Source organism: Hemicordylus capensis, chromosome 1 (genome assembly GCF_027244095.1).
Source record: "Hemicordylus capensis ecotype Gifberg chromosome 1, rHemCap1.1.pri, whole genome shotgun sequence".
NCBI lineage: Eukaryota > Metazoa > Chordata > Lepidosauria > Squamata > Cordylidae > Hemicordylus > Hemicordylus capensis.
This window is the reverse complement of record NC_069657.1, coordinates 145,722,798-145,742,855: the sequence shown is the minus strand read 5'-3', so window position 1 is coordinate 145,742,855 and position 20,058 is coordinate 145,722,798. Positions and strand designations below refer to the sequence as shown.

The following is a 20,058-nucleotide window of genomic DNA, read 5'->3' as shown; positions in this document are numbered from 1 at the left end:
CTGTGCCACCTTTCCACTCTAAACGAAGCTAACAAGGCAGCTTACATCATAAAAGCATACTGTCTGTCAGTATGTCTGTCTCTCTTCCAAGCTAGTTAGCTAGCTAAATTCTGGATCTAACGTCATTTGCATTCCTATCTCAGGGAAGATAAATGTGTGACCCCTGCTAACTGAGCAGAGAGGCACCTTTTAAAAGTAGTGATTCTCTTTATTCAGGAGGAGGAGAGCAACTGGTCCTATCCAGCCCCAGCACAGCATCTCTCCAGTGGCTGTTGCTGGGGTCTGTCTTATGTTTCTTTTTAGATTGTGAGTCCTTTGGGGACAGGGATCAACCTTTATTTTTATTTCTCTATGTAAACCACTTTGGGAACCTTTGTTGAAAAGTAGTGTACAAATATCCATCGTTGTTTGTTAAAAGGGAAAACACTATACAGGGTGTGGTTGTGTGTGTGTGTGTGTGTGTGTGTGTGTGTGTGTGTGTGTGTGTGTGTGAATGAGGTACAGATGATGTCTTCATCTACCAAATGTCCACTTATATTTTACAAGCACTTAATAGGTACATTTATTAAAAGAGAAAATCTGCCATTTTGAGAACAGTGGTACAGCAGCACCATGATCACCTGTGTGGACTGTTGCCAGTGCTGCTGTTCCATCTATTGTTGAGAGGTGTGTACTTAGATGCAACAGACCACAACAGAACCAGGGAGGGTAAAAGGGGGAGTGTTGGTCTATTTTGTCCCCAAAACTTGCTCTGTCCATTGCTGTGTGAAGGAACATTGCTATTCTGCATGTGACTGCAAGTGGAAAAGCAACAACTGTCTGGTGCTACAAGAAGCACATCTAGTGCCCACGTTCTACCTATAGGGCTGCTGTTAGTATAGAATGGCATATTCCTATGTAGGAAGCGCTGAGTTCCTTGGAAGAAACACGGGATACAAAAGAGATACATAAAGAAAAATGAATAAAACTATAAGCCTTCCTTGTATTTGGCACCATAACATCCCTTCTAACCTTCTCTTGCCTTCCTAATGCATGATTTGGAATTGTTGTTGCTGTTGTTACTATTAAAATCTTGATCCTGTATAATCCCACAGAGCTGCCTTACGTCTATAAAATCCTGACACCAGAATGCAAAGAAGGTGCAACGTACCTTTCAAATGGCATTTTAGGTTCCACTTAAGAAAAAGCTACAAGGGCCCATTATTCAGCATAGATGCGAACAACGTCCGCTGCAAAGGTGCTATACAGCTCTGTGGATGTAGCTTTCAATTACAGTGGTAGCAGATGCAATTGAATGACAATGTGAAGCCCCTGCGCTTTGGTGCTTTGCAAGTGCTGTTGATTTCACCAGGGCTTTGTGAGGGATTCCCCAACAAGCCCTGCTGATAGTTGCAAAGCAGCAGTGCTTGGTGGTTTGCAAAGCAAAGCACACCTTTCCTGCCTTGTTACTGAGATGATGGTATTCTGCTGCCGTGGCTTTCCCAAGAGACTGTCAGCATATTTCAGAAAACAGTTTTCTCTTTTACAGTGTGCTTGCAAAAGGATGTGATGCTTGTGGAAAAGCCACATGCACTCTCTTCCTTTGTCAGCAGCATAAAAGTGCCAGAAAAATGAAGCGCACATCCATCCTTGCAAAATACACTGAACATGAGTTACGATTTCTGTCTCCCGCATCTGTCCTTTGCCGATGTAGAACAAGACAGGAAATCTGCGGTTGAGGTTCATGCTCATGTTGTCTTACATCTGGCACACAGTTATATGGAATTCTGAAGCAAGACCTACTACCCTTTATCGCTAATCATTCCCACCTCCACCATCAAGATACATTCTGAAACCCAAGAAGACACAAAGGAAAACCATGGTGAAGAGAAGTAGAAAGACAAAGCAGATTTAACTCAGCCCAGAAGTTCAGTATACAGAGTTCTTCGTGCACTAATTTCATTTCATTCTCACTGTCTTGTATTGACATGCATTTACTGCAATGGTGTTTGTAGGCTGAGTCAAATCTGCCTTCCCTTTTCCTCTTTTTTTAATTTGATGTTGGAATCTGTGTCTAGAATAGAGTTGGGCTGGCTAATGAATACAGGTAGCAGTGTAGCATACCACATAAGTTTGCCAAATGTATGACAACATCAGCATGGAGCCTGACCTCTCTACTTCCTGACTTGTTATAGCTTGGGAAGGGAAAAGTTTAGCATACTTAAGACTCATATTAAATGTTGCTGTGCTCCGAAATAATCTATATTAGATTTCCTTTGGATGGCTAAAGATGACCTTGGAACTAAATATTGATAGTTGCCTAGGTGCAAATGTTCACAAACTAATTGCAACTGTCATGCAAAAAAAGGGTTAGGACATATCATTAGCACATGGACTTGTACTTAGAGGCCATTTTTAGAGCGAGAGTGAGTGGCTGTTAGTTCAAATCCCCGCCAGTGTGCTTCCCAGATTGTGCCTAGTAAATACATTTGTAGTTGTCTATATTGGGCAGCAGCGATATAGGAAGGTGCTGAAAGGTATCATCTCATACTGCACGGGAGGAGGCACTGGTAAACCACTCCTGTATTCTACCAAGAAAATTACATGGAATGTGATTGCTAGGAGTCGACGTCAACTCGATGGCACAATCTTTCCTTCCTTTTCTAAATAAAATTGTAGGAATATCAAGAGTCTTACAATCATTACCAGTGAATACACAAGATAAAAGCAATGAGGAGGGGGGAAAGCGAATAATTATCAATGAAAAAAGGTCACTGGCTGACATCCTCACTAACTTGACTAGAGGAAGTCCCATTAGAATTTAGCACTACTTTAGGATAACTTCTGAGTAGTAGTACTGAGTAATTTAGTCTCCATGTCAGCTGCTGTATACAATGTGCAGCCCAACTTGGCAGTTTTTAAACTGTATGTTTTGACAAATGTAGTTTAAAAATATAAGTGAAATATCTTGGCGTTTACACATGAATTATTTAACAAACATAGCTATGTGGAAATCCTCAATCATAATGCAGAAAACCGATCAATTAAAAAAAAAATTCTGTTATGTTGGGGGTGGGGAGGGGTCATTGTGCTCACCCTGTCCAATAGAAATAGTATATTTGCCTAGATTATACTGAAACCCAGGGCAAATATCTTTCAAGAATAAAGATATTTAGAACTGTAGGATTGGTAGCAAGTAGCTAAAATGAGGGCTTTGAGGTTTTGTTTGTGTGTAGTTTTATTGATATTTATTTTTTGTTTATTAGGGTCATACTTTTTTTTTTGTAGTATATAGAGACGTACTGTGTTTCTGCCTTCTATATAAGCTTGTAAAAAGAGAAAAAACCTGTTATTAGAACTGCTGCTAGCCTGTTCCCAATCGAAAATTTCAAATTTGCTGGCCGTTTAAGCAACAATTCTCAAAATCTGAGGCACACTGCACAGCTGCTTTGGGAGGTGTATGTTCTTCCCTGACCCCTCTCCTTGTGTTTTGATTAGTCCATGAGATGAAAGTTGTGTGTGTTCTGTGAGTCCCCTTTTTATATTGAGTCTGGCTTAGGGTGAAGACAGACTTAATATAAAAAGAGAACTCACAGTGCATCTTGGTTGAACCTGCTTTTCTCCAAGCTTCACAACTGAAATAATAGACATATACACATGTGAACTTGGCTGTCAGCCTGTCCTTCCTCACATGCTTCAGGCAGGTGCCCGAATAGAAAAATTAAAAAGCACTACATGAACATCCATGCATTAATTTCCTTTTTGTCTTGCGAATCAGAAAAATTGAATTCTTTTTTAAAACTGCTCCAGGAACGTATGAGAGGAGGGCCAGTCTTGTGGTGGCAAGCATGACCTGTTCCCCTAGCTAAGCAGGGCCCACCCTGGTTGCATATGAATGGGAGACTAGAAGTGTGAGCACAGTAAGATATTCCTCTCAGGAAATGGAGCCGCTCTGGGAAGAGCAGAAGGTTTCAAGTTGGCTTCTCCAAGATAGGGCTGAAAGAGATTCCTGCCTGTAACCTTGGAGAAGCTGCTGCCAGTCTGTGTAGACAATACTGAGCTAGACCAGTGGTCTGACTCAGTATACATCAGCTTCCTATGCTCCTGTGTGTATGTGTGTGTCAAATTTTTGATGCATCATGGATACCAGTCAAACAGCTCGTTACACAGCTGACTTTTGCTTCGAACTTGTAGGGTTTTCTTCTTCTTCTTCTTCAGGCTCTTTCCAGACTAGCTGCTCATCAGCAGCAAAATGCTTCCATTTGAGCAAGTTGCATTTGAAATGTAAACAGCAGGGGGAGCAGTCTCGCAGCAACTAACAACCCCCCAAACCAGCAACTTTTCCACGCCGTATATACGACGTCTTAGCTCTATATCGCAGTGATTAAATTCACAACAAGGTGTTGGAAATGTGAACGGCACCCTGCTGTCTGCATAGGGACTGCGGTGTCATGATGCAGGAAGTGTGGAAGCACACTTCCAAGATATGTCCTGACCCCATTGTAGGGTCTAGTCTGGAAAGTGCCTAGATCTTGTTCCTTGAAAGGAAAAGTGTCTTTGGATTGAATGCTGTGAGGGTGCTTCCAGGGCAGCCTACTGCTTTAAAAATGCAATGTGTGTCTTCACCCTTAGTGTGCCTGTTGCACATTATGGTATTGTTGAATGATTGGTGCTCAGGATCAGAGGAGCAACCTCCTATTTTTCACAGACCACCTCCATTGTGAATCTTAAGGCACTCTGTAAAACTCTGGTTTATGGAGTAAATCTATTTTCTTTCTGAACAAGACTAACCTGATTTAAATGTTTCCAAACTATTGAGCTGTTGCTTTCTGCCAGATCTCCCCACCTAGTAAAACCTTGATTTGTTCAGTTATAGTGGATTGACCTTATAATATTTGACTACTTGTGCCTTCTTACTGGTCAAATGTATGCTAAATTAGAAATTCATTCATTTGATTTTCTTCACATTGTCTATATTTTGTAAAAATATGCAGTCGGATTTTAAAGGCTAGCCTGCTTATTGTGGCATGAGTTTTCATAGGCAATAGTCTGCTTTATCAGATGCACAGGGCAGAAAAGGAAGTGTTGGGAATCTATAAACATGGATTAGGCTACAATGGAGTTTTTAAAAAACCCAAGCTAAGATCTAAATAACAAAAATGCAAATAATTTACTGGTAGGGTGTGAAATACAAATATAATAATACCTAATCTGAAAAGAAGTTGTAACTTCTGGAGCACCAAAGCAAAAATAACTGAACTCCTGGTCAAAATCTAGTTTTACTATAGGATCACTTTATGTACATATGAAGCTTCAGACCATTGGTCGCTCAAACACAGTATTGTCTCTTCTGATTGGCAGCAACCCTCCCATCACTCAGGGCAGGGCTTTCCCAGTCTTGCTGCTACCCAAATATCCTTTGAACTGGAGATGCCAGGAATTGAACCTGAAACCATCTGTAACCAAAACATGTGCTTCACTGTGAAATGGGATGGATGCTAATGAGCCCCAAACCATGATCTTCCCCAAGGGGGGTTACCAAAAGGTTCCATTTTCACAGTCACCATTCCTTCAGACACTCTCTTGCCTCTGGATTGTAAGGCCAGCTGGTAGTACTCAGGGGACTGGATTTGGCCCAGGGTCTTCCAGCTGCTGATCCTTATATTAAACTATTGCTGTAACATCAAATAGGGTGCAATCGCTTTTTGCAGTGAGAGAACTACCCATAATCTTTATTTAAATAGTGAGATACAGTGCCAATTTGCTAATGAATTCTTTTTAAAAAAAAAATAGTGTCTCCATTATATTTTTAGGAATTCAGAGTCTCTCTGAATCTGATGATGCCTGTGAAATGTTTCAGTATGTGACCTTGCATTACAGAAATACCATTTCACAATGTTTGACATTCAGTTCACCCATTAGGTCATGTTCACTACAACTTAATATAGAAACCAGAATTTAAGTCAATCATCTTAGGCCTATTTGTCACGAGGGTACTACATAGTATTATTACCCTGAAGTATTCTAAGATTTAAAGGGCAATTGTGATCACAGCATCTGACCTCCAAATAGTTTGGAAAATAATACAAGCAGAAATGTGAAGTAACAATAACATGATGATGATGATGTTGATGATAAATGTAGTGACAAGCCAGGTCAGTTATACATGGTGCCAAAGATCAACTGGTAAAATGGGGGTCATTTGAACAAGAAGGTCTGATATAAGATTAATATTGTAAACCGCTTTGGGTGCCTTTGTCAAGGTAGAAAGGCGGTATAAAAATGTAGTAAATAAATAAGATCATTTGTCTAGAAGTGAAGACTGTAGGTCACATTCTTAGACTGTGACCAGATGGCAGCTTTCACCACAACTGATTTAGTGCTGTAAGCAGGCCAGAAGTGGGGGAAAGGAAGAGGAGGAGATTTTGTGCTACACTGCATCACACATGTTGATCCTGTTAGTCTCTGAAAATACAAAAAAGCCCAGGAAGAATCTAACAAAGAGCCAACAAAAAGATACCATATCTCAAGATGCCTATAAATAAGTGAGAATCTTTATTGGAAGCCCAAAGCGTTTCAGCCAAAAGGGCCATCTTCAGGGGCAACTATATTACTTTAAAAACCTTACAAGAGAACTCTGGTAAAAATACCCTTCACTAGCTTCCAATAAAACATTCTCACATATTTATAAGCATCTTGTGATGTGGTCTCTTTTTGTTGGAGCCTGCTAGTCTCTGGCCTGCTGTAGAGTCTAGCAGCAATCTGGTGATCAGCACAGCCCTTATGTAGTTTCCAGGTCTCAGGTATTCAGCATACCTGACACATGCCAACACTTTGTGCTGGAAGTATCTTTAGATGATGGGAAGCAATAACCTGGAAAGCTATAAACCTAAAAGCATGTTTGTAAAGCTAAGTTAGGCAACCAACTTCAATTCACAGTGAGCTTCTAATGGTATCCTGAGTCTAATAAGACTAATGTGATTCTTGGCTGTGTAAACCAAGAAGCAGGAAGTAGGGAAGTGCTGCTTCCTCTTTGCAAGTACGAATAGGTGAGACTATTAAGAATGCTATGTCTTAAAGCAATTCCCCATTTCAAAATATATTGGAAAATGTTACAAGAGCTACAAGAACTGCACAGGAGGTTGGACTTGAAAACCTTCAAAGTCCCTTCCAACTCTAGCCTTCTATGATTCTTTGACTGTTAAGAATGCTTTGATGGCATGTTTCATTGTGAGAATTTACAGTGGTCTTATTTTATGCCCAGGAATTTTAAAATATCCCTTGGTCATATGCTATATGGGATAATGGAAAATTGATTTTTAAAAACAAAACAATACACCTATCTCTTAATTAACAATTCCAACCTGCTGTATCAAAATATTTTAAAACACATCCAACTTGCACTTATGAGACCCAAATTGTACTATTTGATATTTTTTAAAAAATCATCCTCACTGAAGAAATGGTGGGGCTATGTAAGATGCGACAGTGCTGCTGATAGGTTTGACTAATGTAGCACTGGCACTTGTGTGCAGAGGAATTTCGCCAACCTCCCCTTCCTCTGGAAGTACTCTGTGCCACCCCAAAATGTGTCTCTGAGGGTCATGCAGCCCTCAGGGACATATTTTCAGGTAGCACAGAGGGCTCCCATGGTAAGGTGAAATCATTGAAATCCATCCCATCCCACCCACCCCTCCTCACACACTGCTACTGTGTTAGTCAGGAAATCAGCATTCAGCACCACCACCAATGCATCTCACAGTGCACCAACACTTCATTAGTCAGGATGTTGGCCATTGTTCTGATGTGGTGGAAGAAGATAAAATATTTGGCAGACTCTTCCCAACATTTCTACCAAGACTTGAAATAGGTGGCATTTTCTTCTTTTACTCATCTGGGCATTAGACTTGATGGGTCAGCGTTTTCATTTTCTAGTACTTTTCAAATGTTTAGGATCGCTCACTAACTGTAGAAGTTCCATTCCTTTTCCAGTTCTGGCAGATAGCACGTCAGTTCCCTATAAATCTTGTCCAATTCTCATGAAGATTTAATAAAAACATTAAAATGTTCTTTGACAACAGACAGGCTATTTTCTTTTCTCTTTTTAAAATAATGTACCAGTCTTTTCCAGTCAACAAATATATTTTGGGATTAGTGCATTAACTATTATGTCTGATGGGAGAAGATTTCTAATGCTTGTGTAATCCCAGCAGACAAGAAGTTTAACAGAATAATCACAGAGGATTCGTGCTAGAACTAGGCCTATCTAGACTAGAGTAGAAAATAACACAGATCCTTAACAAATGAAAGTGGAGACTTTAGGAATACAATAGCTTATATAGGGTTGGAGTAGACTGTGTGAATAATTGAAACAAAGTTGCATGGCTCTTTCTAATTAATCTGCAGCAGCTCAGCTAATGGTTGCATCTTTCTTAATCATGTTGAGGATATAACAGGGCATCATAATGGATTCCCTTGACTTTAACATGGTTGGATTAGCAGCTCTTTGGACCTTGAATACAATAAATTCTGCGGCCCACCACACAATCAAATCTTATGGTATCTTGACAGGAACTGTGTGCTGTACATAATGCCTATCATTTTGTACTGTACATGAAAACAGGAACAAAAATGTTAAAATTTGCCTTGCAAATACATTAAACATGTTACTAAACCATAATTAATCTAGACAGAAAACCAGCTGAGATGTTGTGGTGGTGAGACAGAGGGGCTCAAGGGGTACTCTCTCCACTGTACGACTGATTTCCTGAGGGAAGGATATAGATGTTCTCACCTTTCAGAGCACTCCCCTCATATTCCTCTCTCGTTCCCTTTGATAAACATGGCTATGATCTGGCATAAGACATCTGCTCCCCCCCCCCTTTTACAAGACACCCAGCAGGAAGTGGAACCATTCTCTGGATCCTCTTGCTGGTTGGGAGGGAACACATAGGCCCTTTAGGTTCCTATTTTTAATTTTCCCTTAAAATCTGCATAGAAATCTGTAAGAAAGAAAAACATTAAATTGTGGAAAGTGTGTAGGAGAGGGGATGGGTAGGCCCTGTCCCTAGTGGGGAGAACAGCGGAAGCACTGAAGCAGGATGGAATCATCTGGGCTGGGCCTGGGCGTGGTGCGAACAGGAAAATGCCGCGGGATAGTCTTTAATGAAGCGCAAGTGGCCAGAGCCAGGCTGCGTGTTTCATGGGTGATTCATCACACAAGTGGGAGGCACTGGCATGAGTAACGGGGTAGGTTTCTGTGGTGGCTACACAGGCATGACCATATTCCCAGTCCTGGCCTGCTGAAATCAGAAGACATACACATACCGTTCAACATTTAACAGAGGAAAATTGATGTATGAAGCAAGCCAAAGTAAGAAGCTACTTTTGCATTGCTCCTGTTATATTCGTTTCTAAATATGTATTTTATTTGTAACCGATAACATATATACCCTTTTCTACTGTAATCCAATATTTCACTCTCAAAATACTAACATTTAAGATATAGTAGTAAGCTTACAAAATATAGTTGCTTTGGCTGTCTGATAGCATTGTTTCAATATAAAAAGTTAAAGTTTGCCAGAGGAACTCCAGTACTGGATACGCAATGAATACACTCCAACAACCTATTCACATAATGAGGTAATGTGGAATAGGTACAGTTAGAGAGCAAGTGCAGAGCAATGAGGCAGAACCACCACCCTTATGCAAAACAAAAACAAACACCTCCCACTGATCTGATCTTTTCCATCTACAGAAAGCATTAAACAGCTTGAAGCCATGTTTTGTCTGAAAAGACAGCATTTGCCCTTTCTCTAAATGTGTCCTGTCGATCTGGTTTGAATTCCTTCCCAGAGAGACCCCCCCACACACACATAGCCCTCAGGGACCTGTACAACCTGCCAGTAGCAGTGCAGAATGGGGAGGGGAACTGAGGACAAAGGCTTCAAGTGAGAGGCCTTCATTTCTGGGGCCATCTTAACAGATGGCCTTTGCCTCCAGTTTCCATTGCATCTTGGTTTTGGTTGTTTGTTTATGACTACATGCATGAGTAGCATCAGTGAGCATAGATCCTGCAGAAATTATAAGGATGGGAGGGCAGCCATGTTTCCTGCATGAAGAGAATGAGTCTGCTCGGTTCTTTTAGGCTAGGTGGTGGTGATGACTGCTTGGTAAGGTAACTTTTTGTTGGGTCCCTCTCTGTGACTCACAGGTCCGCCCTCGGGTTGCCAGTCTGCCAAAAATTACCCCGCTTCTATTCCCCCCCCTCAGGTGGATGGGTGGCAAAAATTAGTCTCAGACTATTTTTGGTCACTGCTGGATTCTGCCACTTTACTGCTGGGCTCTGCCCCAGTTCAGTTTTTCAAGGATTGGCAGTTTTGTGAGATCACCAAGTCCCACCTCAGAAATCTCAGATTTTTGTATGCATCTGATCTGGCAACCATACCCTGGATCACAGTGACTTGTGTCTGTCCCTGGGTATCAGCTACACAATGTGCTGGTTCTGATGATATTTTCTCTCTCTTACTATTAATAAGGGGATGTGCCAAGTGTGTGTCTGTTGTGACATCCTCCACGGACATCCCAATGCCCTCCCAGCACATTCCTTCATTGTGTGTGGGGGCTGTTTAAACAAGTATTTGGAGTGCATGCCGAGCAGCCATTCAGATGAACAGACACCCCACACCAGGGGTATCCTTAGAGATCCCTGGCACGGTGTGGGGCCTGGGACAAATTAGCCAGGGTGGAGGCCCCTTCCAGTTCATTTGAATGGCCGCAACAAGAATGGGGCCCAGGTAGTCGGCCCTGCTTGCCCTGATCTAAGGACAGCCCTGCCCCCCATGTGATAAAGGGATGTGCCAGGAGGGCATTAGCGCATCTACAGAAGACATCACAGCAGACACAGTCTTGATGCATCCCCTTCTTAATTGTGTGGGCCAGTAAGGCATCATCAAAACAGGCCCTATCTCAAGATCAGAATTATATCATAGAGTTTGTGGTGTGTGTGTGAGGGGGGGGGGGATACAATGGGACAACACTTTAGGAACAGCTTTGGGCATTTTATTCCTGTGACTTCTCCTAGGAATGATGGGGTGGGGCTGGGTAATGCAGGCTTTGCTCCTCCTGTCACAGTACTCCCTTTGCCCACAGCTCCTTACAAGTGTGCTCCCTGCAGGAGATTCGTGGGGGATCCTTGCCTTCCTGTGTGCCACGCTCTGGAACCTGCCTGTGGTGCCTGCCCTGAACAGCACGGACCAAGTGACTACCAGACAGTCCATCCAGCAGACGTACGACCTTACTCGCTATCTGGAACACCAGCTGCACACGCTTGCGGCCACTTATGTGAGTGCAGAAGCTTTGAGAGAGTTGGAGACTACTGAGTTGAGTAACCTAGTAGAAACCCCTCCTCCTCCTCCTTTCTTTCATGCCATCTACTCTTCCACTTCTTCTCAGCCTCTAATCCTCACTCAAGCCATGCCCCATTTCCTCTCTAAGCTTTGTTGTCTCTGCAGCAAGGTGAGGTCAGGCTGTGTTTCTCTGACTCTGGGTTGAGGGCTGAATGAATCTCAGACATACTGTAGCTTGAATCCTGGAAGCCCAGTGTAGGAAATGACAGTATTAGAAGGTGACAGGATCTGCCTCTACTCAGTATTTGGGGAAAGGCGTCATGGAGGTGCAGGAGACATCCTAAGACTTTGAACTGCCTGCAGCACCCTCTGACAACACCATCTGCACTACACACACCCTGCCACCTGAAATTTCCCTTCTGCATGGTGAATAGCTAAAATACTGCTCTTTCCACAGCTATGGCCCTTGCTTGGCAAAGTATCTGACATGCTTCCCCCCTCCCTGCCTTCAGGCACCGGTGGAGTCTCCCTGTTTACAATCTGTTGTGCATCTCTTGCTGGGGTGAGGTGAGGCCTCGTCTGTCAGAACTCGCCAGGGAGACGCCCAGCTGTATGGAGAGCAGAGACTGGGGCAGCCCCTCATCAATCTGCATGGTATCCCCTGCTCCCTGGCCTACCTGGCATTCTTAACCCTGCCCCTTGGCAGGGTTCCTTCCTGGCACTGACTACTAAGAGCAATAGCAAGAATGAATATAGAAGATACGTTTGGTTTTGGCACTCGGAAATGTTGCAGCTCATATTTTCCAGCATATCTTGGTTCTAGAAACTTCTTTTTAAAAATGTTTGTTAAGCCCAGATCCTCTTGAAAAACCAAGAACTGGGCCATTCTACAACAAGCTATGTCCATGGCTGTATGCACTTACTAAGTATAGAGTCTGCCATTGAAATATGCAACCTTCTCAGTCAACACTTGTACTAGGTCATCAGACAGCTGGTTTGAATGATACTTCTCCACACCAGCCCACTTGATTAAAAAGGGGATACACTGAATGTATGCTTGTCCTACCATGGTTTGTGACATCCTGATGACCTCCCAACACGTCCCTTTATCATGGGTGGTGGGGGGGACTGTTAATCTGAATTGCAGATCTACACACATTCCAGATGTAGTATTTTGAGTGTGTGTAGGGTGGCCATTTGGACAAGCAGCCCTCCACACGATAAAAAGACACATTGGTAGGTCATCAGGAGGACATTGCAAAACATGCCATGAAAGGCACACACTTAGTGTGTCCCCCTTTCAGTCATGTGGACTGGATAAGTATTGTGCAAACCAGCCCAGAAGTAATATATGATGCATCTTCATGGAAGCAAAATGCACATCCAAGATGTGGAATACACTGAGGTTGTTCATATGACCACAGGGGGCTGGGCTGGTGTGAAGGCAGGAGCCTACTTGCCTTCCCACAGATGACCAGAGCCCGACCATGGCTCTACCATCCATGCACCCACATGAGCAGCACTGTGGAGAGCTGGGTGGTAATTGGGAGGGGTGGGGAGGGAAGCCAGACTGCCAGGTATCCCACAATGCACAGTGTGAGTAGTGCGGTGCATTGGGAAAGTTCACTGCTGGTGGGCTGTTCCTTCTCTCCCACCTCTATGATAAAGATGGCTCCCGGCAGCCTTGTTGCTGCTGCTGGTAGGCAGCAACAATCCACACAACTGGTGAGTGAGGCTGGAGGTGTGCACTTGTCCTCCTTCCTCACTATAAGTCTGGCTTTAGAATCAGGGCTACTCGGGGGAGAGGTGGCGGGGTCAGGAATGATCCTGGGGCTTCTCACAACCAGCTCTAACTGGGCTTGCCCTGTCCTACTCAGGTAGGACTTGTCATGAGAATGACTTTATTATGTCAGTATTCAGCCTGTACTAGTCTCTCACCAGAAAGGGGCAGGGGTGATCTTAGGGGCAGGATTGCGGTCCCTGTCTGTCTGTCTGTCTGTCTCTTACTTTTCTGCTTTAAAATATTGAAGCAAGGGGCTGAAAAGCGACATTGTGGCAACGTAACTGGGATTATATTTGCATATTGTTCATTGATTGGATTATCCCAAACAAATGCTGATTCTTTGATAACTGATGTTTACTGTTTGGCTACTGATTAGTGTAGAATGGCAAAAGCCTACAAAGGCTTGTCCTGTGATATGAACTCAGCAGTATGCATATGCCTACGTATACATTGCCACATATAATGAACGCACACATTTGTATTTCACTGTAGGTATTTACAGTGGGAACTCCAGTTAGTGATGAGTTCCCATCCACATTCATGCAGTGTTAACAGATATGAGTGCATTCAAAACATATAACAGTGTACAAATGGAGTGCATGCAATTACTTTTGCATTACAATTCTTCAGCTGCAGTTTGAGCTTTACATATGTATATGTATCCAAGTGAAACACTGAATCAACTCTCTGTCCATGCTTTAAGTGGGTTGTTCACCTTTTAAAACAAATATCAGAGTGACATATATGTATTAATGCACACATGAACATTATCAAAAAACATTGTGTTATTCTCTGGGAACTGGAGTTGAGGGAGGGGTGTTAGTGATGCCATGGTGCTAGCCCATGGATGCTTACCACAGCTTATCCCCAAACATTCTGGAAACCCACAGAATATTTGCAAAAGCTTGTTTCAGGACAGAAAAATCTGTGTGTGCTTTCAGAGCAGCAAAAATACTTTTGAAACATCTCGGTCACACCTAAAACGTGACATTACAAGGCTAAGCAGGGTGAAGTCCTATGGAAGTAGCCTCAGTTCTCATGTGGTACTATGGAGTTATGATATTCTGCAAGATTTGAGGCTCTGCTGGATTGTGCAGCTTCATGCCTTGGTATTATGCTCTTTAGGAGCCCATTTCGTCATCACTGGGCTGTCTCAGCCTTCAGCCAGGTCTCAAAGAGGGAGAGAAGCCTGAAGGGCTAGGGTTTAAGAACTGCATTTAAGATCAATGCAGATTAACACCAGGAGAAGACTCATGACAAGCCAAAGGAAGTTGAGGGAGGGCATAATAATGGTTTGAAGAAGAATATGAAAACTGGGCATGTAAAAACACAAGTGAAAGAACAGGGGCTAGAAAGGGACTAGTTCTCTGTTCGCCATCATCATGTGCCTAAATGCTCAGAATTCACAAAGTAAAAGGAAACACAAATGGGCAGCATCCAGGCTGACGCTGCCGTCATATTGGACCATTTTGTATCCGCAACCAATTTTGCCAGTGCCTCCTTCCCTCTGCTGCCCTCATTGCTGAGGGACCCTCGGGGACATACACTGGCAATCGAGGGAAGGGCAGATTACCCCAAACAATTGTGCGTGTGAAGTGTTCTAACGTGATGGCAGGGTCGGTCTGAATGCTGCCCATTGTCTTGAAACTTGTGAGTTGGGAGGTTGGGTGTGGAGAAGGGCTCTCTCTTTCAGCCCATCTTTGGAAACAAGAAGTTTACCTGAATTCTGCTAACAAATCACCTCTCTTTGGAGCATGCTAGGAGTTATAGAGATAGGCAGCTTAGTAGTGATGGCATCCAGAGAATTGGGTTGATGACAAAGTGGATAATCTTGGTTGCTGAAGCAGGCTATTGTTCAGCACATGGAGGACTGCAGAGGCTGCCACTGGGTGTTTTGTGGAAGTTTTTTCCAGTGAGAACAAAATCTTCCCTATTATGACAGAGTCCCACCCTCTCGCCTTAACATTTAGCACTGCACAAACCCTCCATAATAGTGTGTGCAGGTGTTATGATTTGTTATGAGTCCCTTGATCTATAATATATGTGTCTCCTGAGAATTGTCTCCTTACCCACTGCTCCCCCCCCGCCACTCCCCAGTAGGTTAGCATTTGCCGATGCTTAGTGATTGGCAACTGAGTGTTTCAGCAGGAGGGGAAATACACACACATGTGTACGCATGTGCATTGCCTCATGACCATGGGGTTTCTTTATCTTACAGGAGAGCAGTTGATTCTGCTGCCTTGTTGGCTGTTCCTTGAGGGATGTTGTGAGATTTCTGCCAAGGGATTTCTGTTGAAGCAAAGTTGCTCCCATATGTGGCAATGTAAGCGGAGGGTAGAGAAGCCTATTCAAACAGCCAGGAAAAATGAAATAAAACATATTGACATCTAGGGTCACATCCACAAGTGCCTTACTTAGGAGATTAGATGTGCTGTTTTAAGTGCATTGAATCTTTGCAGTATTAAGGTCGAGGGTGCTTCAGCCTGCAACAGTCCTCCTTTGCTAGTCCACTTGGCTGATGGAGATAATTTCTGGATTAGCACAGAGGATACAAGCACAATTTAGTGAGCATAGGCGTGTTCATGGAGCAAAAGGTATCTGCCTTTTCCTAGGACATTTCCTATCCTCCTGATATATGACATCCCTTTGCTCCATAAGAAATGCCTATAATTAGATTGTGTAGGGCTAGGATGCTCTGCATAGCTTTTTGACCCTTCCCATGACCAGCTGAAGCAGAATAAATGATGCAAAAACAATCAAACATGGTAATTTCATAAGTTATACAGGTCAGAGACCTCAGCATTTCTTGGCATGAAAACTGGATCATCTTGGCATAGAATTTTGATTTTTCTTTTCCTTCCCTTCCCTTCCCTTTCCTTTCCTTTCTTTTTTAGCACAGAGCATACACGCACAGTTCTGCCTACTGTAACAATGTGTAAACATCCAGGGTCAAGAAGATGACATTAACACACAGCCCATTGGATGCCTCTGCCGTACTGTCCAGAGCCATTCTATTTACTGCTTGACTTTCTTCTCCCACACTCTCATCTGCTTGTTCCCATCTATGCCATCAGCTTTGTTCTCAGTTCCTCCCCGGCCAGGAATTACCACTTAATCCACTTTTAGCTTGCAATACTGATGCTCAGGGAAGTTTGAGGGCGGGCGGACTCTTCCCATTGCAAGGATGTTGTGACCTTTATTGTTCTTTTCTTTAAAAGTCACACTTACTAACACCAAGGGATTGGGAACTGTCCTCCCTCCCTCTTTTGTCTATATTGAACTGGTGAGTGCAGAGGGAAGTTTGATTCCAGGCTGCATTTGAAGACTCAGAATTTCAAAAGCTAAGGACGAGAACCAAAATATAATGATCGGGTAATGGAGTGGCTGACTCATCATTTTTGAACATTTAGGGGAAATATATGGCTGTAGCTCCCAGATAGCTCCCAGCAGAAACAGAGTATTCCAGCATTCCTGTCAGGGCCCTTAGTCTGGCTTGCATGAGGACACTTAAGTGCACTGTTTGGGAAAAGCCCCATGAAAAAGCCTAAATGGGGAGAGGGAAGCCTTTGGTGGATCTAGCCTAGGTGCTAGTGGAGGCCCACACCACTGCTCCATATCCCTTCACCCAACTCCAGGGCTGCTCCTGCCCTCCAAAGTCTGTGCCCTTCAGTATGAGAGACTGTTCCCTCTCTGTTGCCTCTTCCCCGGCTGGTCTCATGGTATTGGCCACGTCCCAGCCTGCCCTGCTAGTTGGTTTCTGCTGGCGCGTTGTTGTTTGGAGAGAACCGTCTCTACTTGCCCTCAGGCGACACAGAGGAAATTAATTTGTCTCCTGAGCTTGTCAGATTGTTCACACACCCGCAGGCCTGGACACACCTCCCTTCCGTTCTGTGCTTCATTCACCCCACCCGCTCACCCCACTGCCTGGGCAATCCTGCTGCCCCGCAGGGCACCCGTGCTGGGAGGGGGGTGGGGAATCCCAGGAACGCAGCTCAGCAGGGCAGGCGGGTGTTAATAAGTGGTGTGTGTGTGTCTCTCCGAGAATGTGCAGGGGGAAGCACTGAGCTCAGATTATGTCTTTTTTCTGCCTTTGGATGTGGGGACGAGCTGCAGTTCCAGTGTGTGGGTGCAAAGGATGTCACCCGGTAAAGAGGAGAAATTAAAATGTAAACATGTTGGGAATGTCAAATATGCAGATATTCCGGATATTATTTGCTTGCACACAGAATATTTGTATGCACACCGATATGTCTGCACAAGCAGATGCATGGGCATGTTGGCAGGTGTATGCTTCAATCTCGGTTCCACAGCACACTTGTGATAGGTACAAACCAGCTATTCAAATGTATCAAGAACGGTAGCATTCAAGCCTAAAGTGCTTTGTATCCCTGAAGAATTAAAACTGCATACTCCCATAGTGTCATAGGTCACTGCCCCAGTCAATGGGAATAAGGCTGCAAAGGGGATGGAGGGAACATAGGTGGAACTGTGTTACTATTTCAAGTGAGTTTAATACCCTCTTGTCTTCTCCCTTCAGCTCAACTACCTGGGGCCACCTTTCAATGAGCCAGACTTTGACCCTCCCCGGATAATTGGGGCAGAGGCTGTGCCCAGTGCCACTGTGGACTTTGAGCTGTGGCGCAGCCTGAATGACAATGCGCGGCTAGCAGCCAATTACCGGGCTTACAGCCACCTGCTGTGCTACCTGCGGACCATGGATGGAGCAGCCCCGGCTGCCATGCCAACTTTGCGCCATAGCCTAGCCCACTTCCGTGCCAGTCTGCAAGGGCTGCTGGGCTCTATTGCTGGCATCATGGCTTCCCTGGGCTACCCACTTCCGCCTCCAGTGCCCAGTGGTACACCTACTCCTCACAGCCACTTCCTGCGCAAGATGGATGACTTCTGGCTGCTTAAAGAGCTGCAGACCTGGCTATGGCGCTCTGCCAAGGACTTCAACAGGTTGCGCAAGAGGGTGCCGCCTTCTGCTGTTATGCTGCACTTCGAGACCAGGGACTTCTGACCCCTGCTTTTCACCAGTCTGTCTTCACCTCATCCACGGATGTCATACCTGCCCTTCAAGGCCCAGGGCTTTCCGAAGCCTCTGAATCCACAGCCCCCTCCCAAACCACCTCAAAAGTGTCCCCCTGCTCCTACACTTTCATGGTTCTGCACTGCTCTTATGAAGCTGTGCCTCTAGGTGAGCAAACTCATACCTATCCATTCCTTTCCTTCCTCCTTCAGAGTGTTCTCTAGTTCTCTTATTCTTCCCAGAGGGCTGTTAGGAACATGGGAAGCTACCACAGACCATTGGTCTATCTAGCTCAGTATTGTCTTCCCAGACTGGCAGCGGCTTCTCCAAGGTTGCAGGCAGGAATCTCTCTCAGCCCTATCTTGGAGAAGCCAGGGAGGGAACTTGAAACCTTCTGCTCTTCCCAGAGCGGCTTCATCCCCTGAGGTGAATATCTTGCAGTGCTCACACATCAAGTCTCCCATTCATATGCAACCAGGGCAGACCCCACTTAGCTAAGGGGACAAGTCATTCTTGCTACCACAAGACCGGCTCTCCTCTCCTATTAATTTTCCAGCAGGAGGGGAAGAACTTTGCTCCTTCCCTTTGTTCCTTGTGACAAGCAATAAAGCCGTGGCTGTAGGGCAGGAAGCATTCAGCAGCTTCCAACTCTTACACTCCACTTTCCATTCATTGAGCTCCCCTTGGAGCCTGGGTTCTTGCATTCCTTCCTTCCTTCCTTCCTTCCTTCCTTCCTTCCTTCCTTCCTTCCTTCCTTCCTTCCTTCCTTCCTTTTTTAAAATGCCAATTAGGAGCTAGCAAAAGGGGCTTCACATTGGCCAGATCAGCACACAATTCTGAGGGAAGTGTCTCCCAAGCTAGCTTGTTCAGGATGACCGCTGGCCTGGCCCTTCCTCCAGGCCATGAATTCTAGGGGTAATCTCAGAAAGGGCAAATGGGGCTCTGAACAGGAGGTGACACAAGACACAAACTACAAGGGACATGATTCAGTGCAGACTGGTGGGTATTCGGCCCTTTTTCTTTCCTTTCCTTTCCTTTCCTTTTCTTTTCTTGCAATGGCCATTAACACTTCCCCTTCCAATCATTTGTTCATGCCACATTAATCAAAGCTGAGAGTTATAACAGAAAACGAGCGGGGCCATCATCCTAACCAGCCCCAACAGTGATCGCCGCCTGCCTGTACCTCTCCCTCCACACTGTGGCAGGCGGGCCTGGTGAGGCTGTGTGGTTTACACTGTCACCAGCAAGGGGAGGGAAGCAGGGAGATCCCCCAATGTGGCCCCATCCTTGGTTCTCTCCCCTCCCCTTTCTGCCCAACCCCTCCTCCTCCCCACTGTCAGGTCGTGTTATTCTCAGTTTGTCTGTATTAATATTTATTTATTTTCAGATGTTATTTATTAGATTGTATTTATTGAAGAATTTCTATTCTTGTATTAACAAATAAAAGGCTTTCTTCAGGAGTTGCACTGGCCTTACATCTCTCTCTGCAGAGCACATTCTGGGCAGATCCCCGTGATACTCAGTAATAGATCTATTTGCATGTGCATATATCTGTTCATGGGATTTTTCCTTACTGACCTGTCATCAAGGAGACTTCAGTCAAAAAGCATGCAGTTATTCAACTCCTCTGGATTTTTTGTTACCTGTGCCATCTTCAACCTTGGACCTCTTTCCTCCAGCTGTTCTGCAAAGAATGATGCTATGGATGAGAGAACTTCTTATATGACTATACCTTTCAGAAGGGAGCTAGGTTCTCCCGAGTCTCTTGAAAAGCATGAAATCTAGAGTCCATATGAAGGGAAAGAAACAAACTTGGCAGTTAGACTTAAACCAAACCAAACCAGAACAACAGCTATGGATGGAACAGATTGCACACGTTCCACTTCCCGGCCTCATCCCACTTGCTCTCAACCATTAGA

At 44.3% G+C, this 20,058-nt stretch overlaps 1 protein-coding gene across 3 annotated transcripts in view; it reads left to right on the top strand.

Moving 5' to 3' along the window:
• The window catches only part of CLCF1 (cardiotrophin like cytokine factor 1), a 55,301-nt gene extending 35,702 nt beyond the window's left edge, over positions 1-19,599 (top strand). The window contains exons 1-3 of one of the 3 annotated variants that reach the window (XM_053283319.1): positions 7,063-9,352; positions 11,156-11,322; positions 17,648-19,599. In XM_053283319.1, coding sequence (XP_053139294.1) covers positions 9,334-9,352; positions 11,156-11,322; positions 17,648-18,130 — 669 coding nt within the window. In that variant the 5' untranslated portion in view covers positions 7,063-9,333 and the 3' untranslated portion in view covers positions 18,131-19,599. Of the gene's footprint in view, positions 1-7,062; positions 9,353-11,130; positions 11,323-17,647 lie in introns of those variants that run through there. The other 2 variants (XM_053283317.1, XM_053283318.1) reach the window with 2 other exon arrangements.
• Positions 19,600-20,058: the final 459 nt, after the last annotated feature.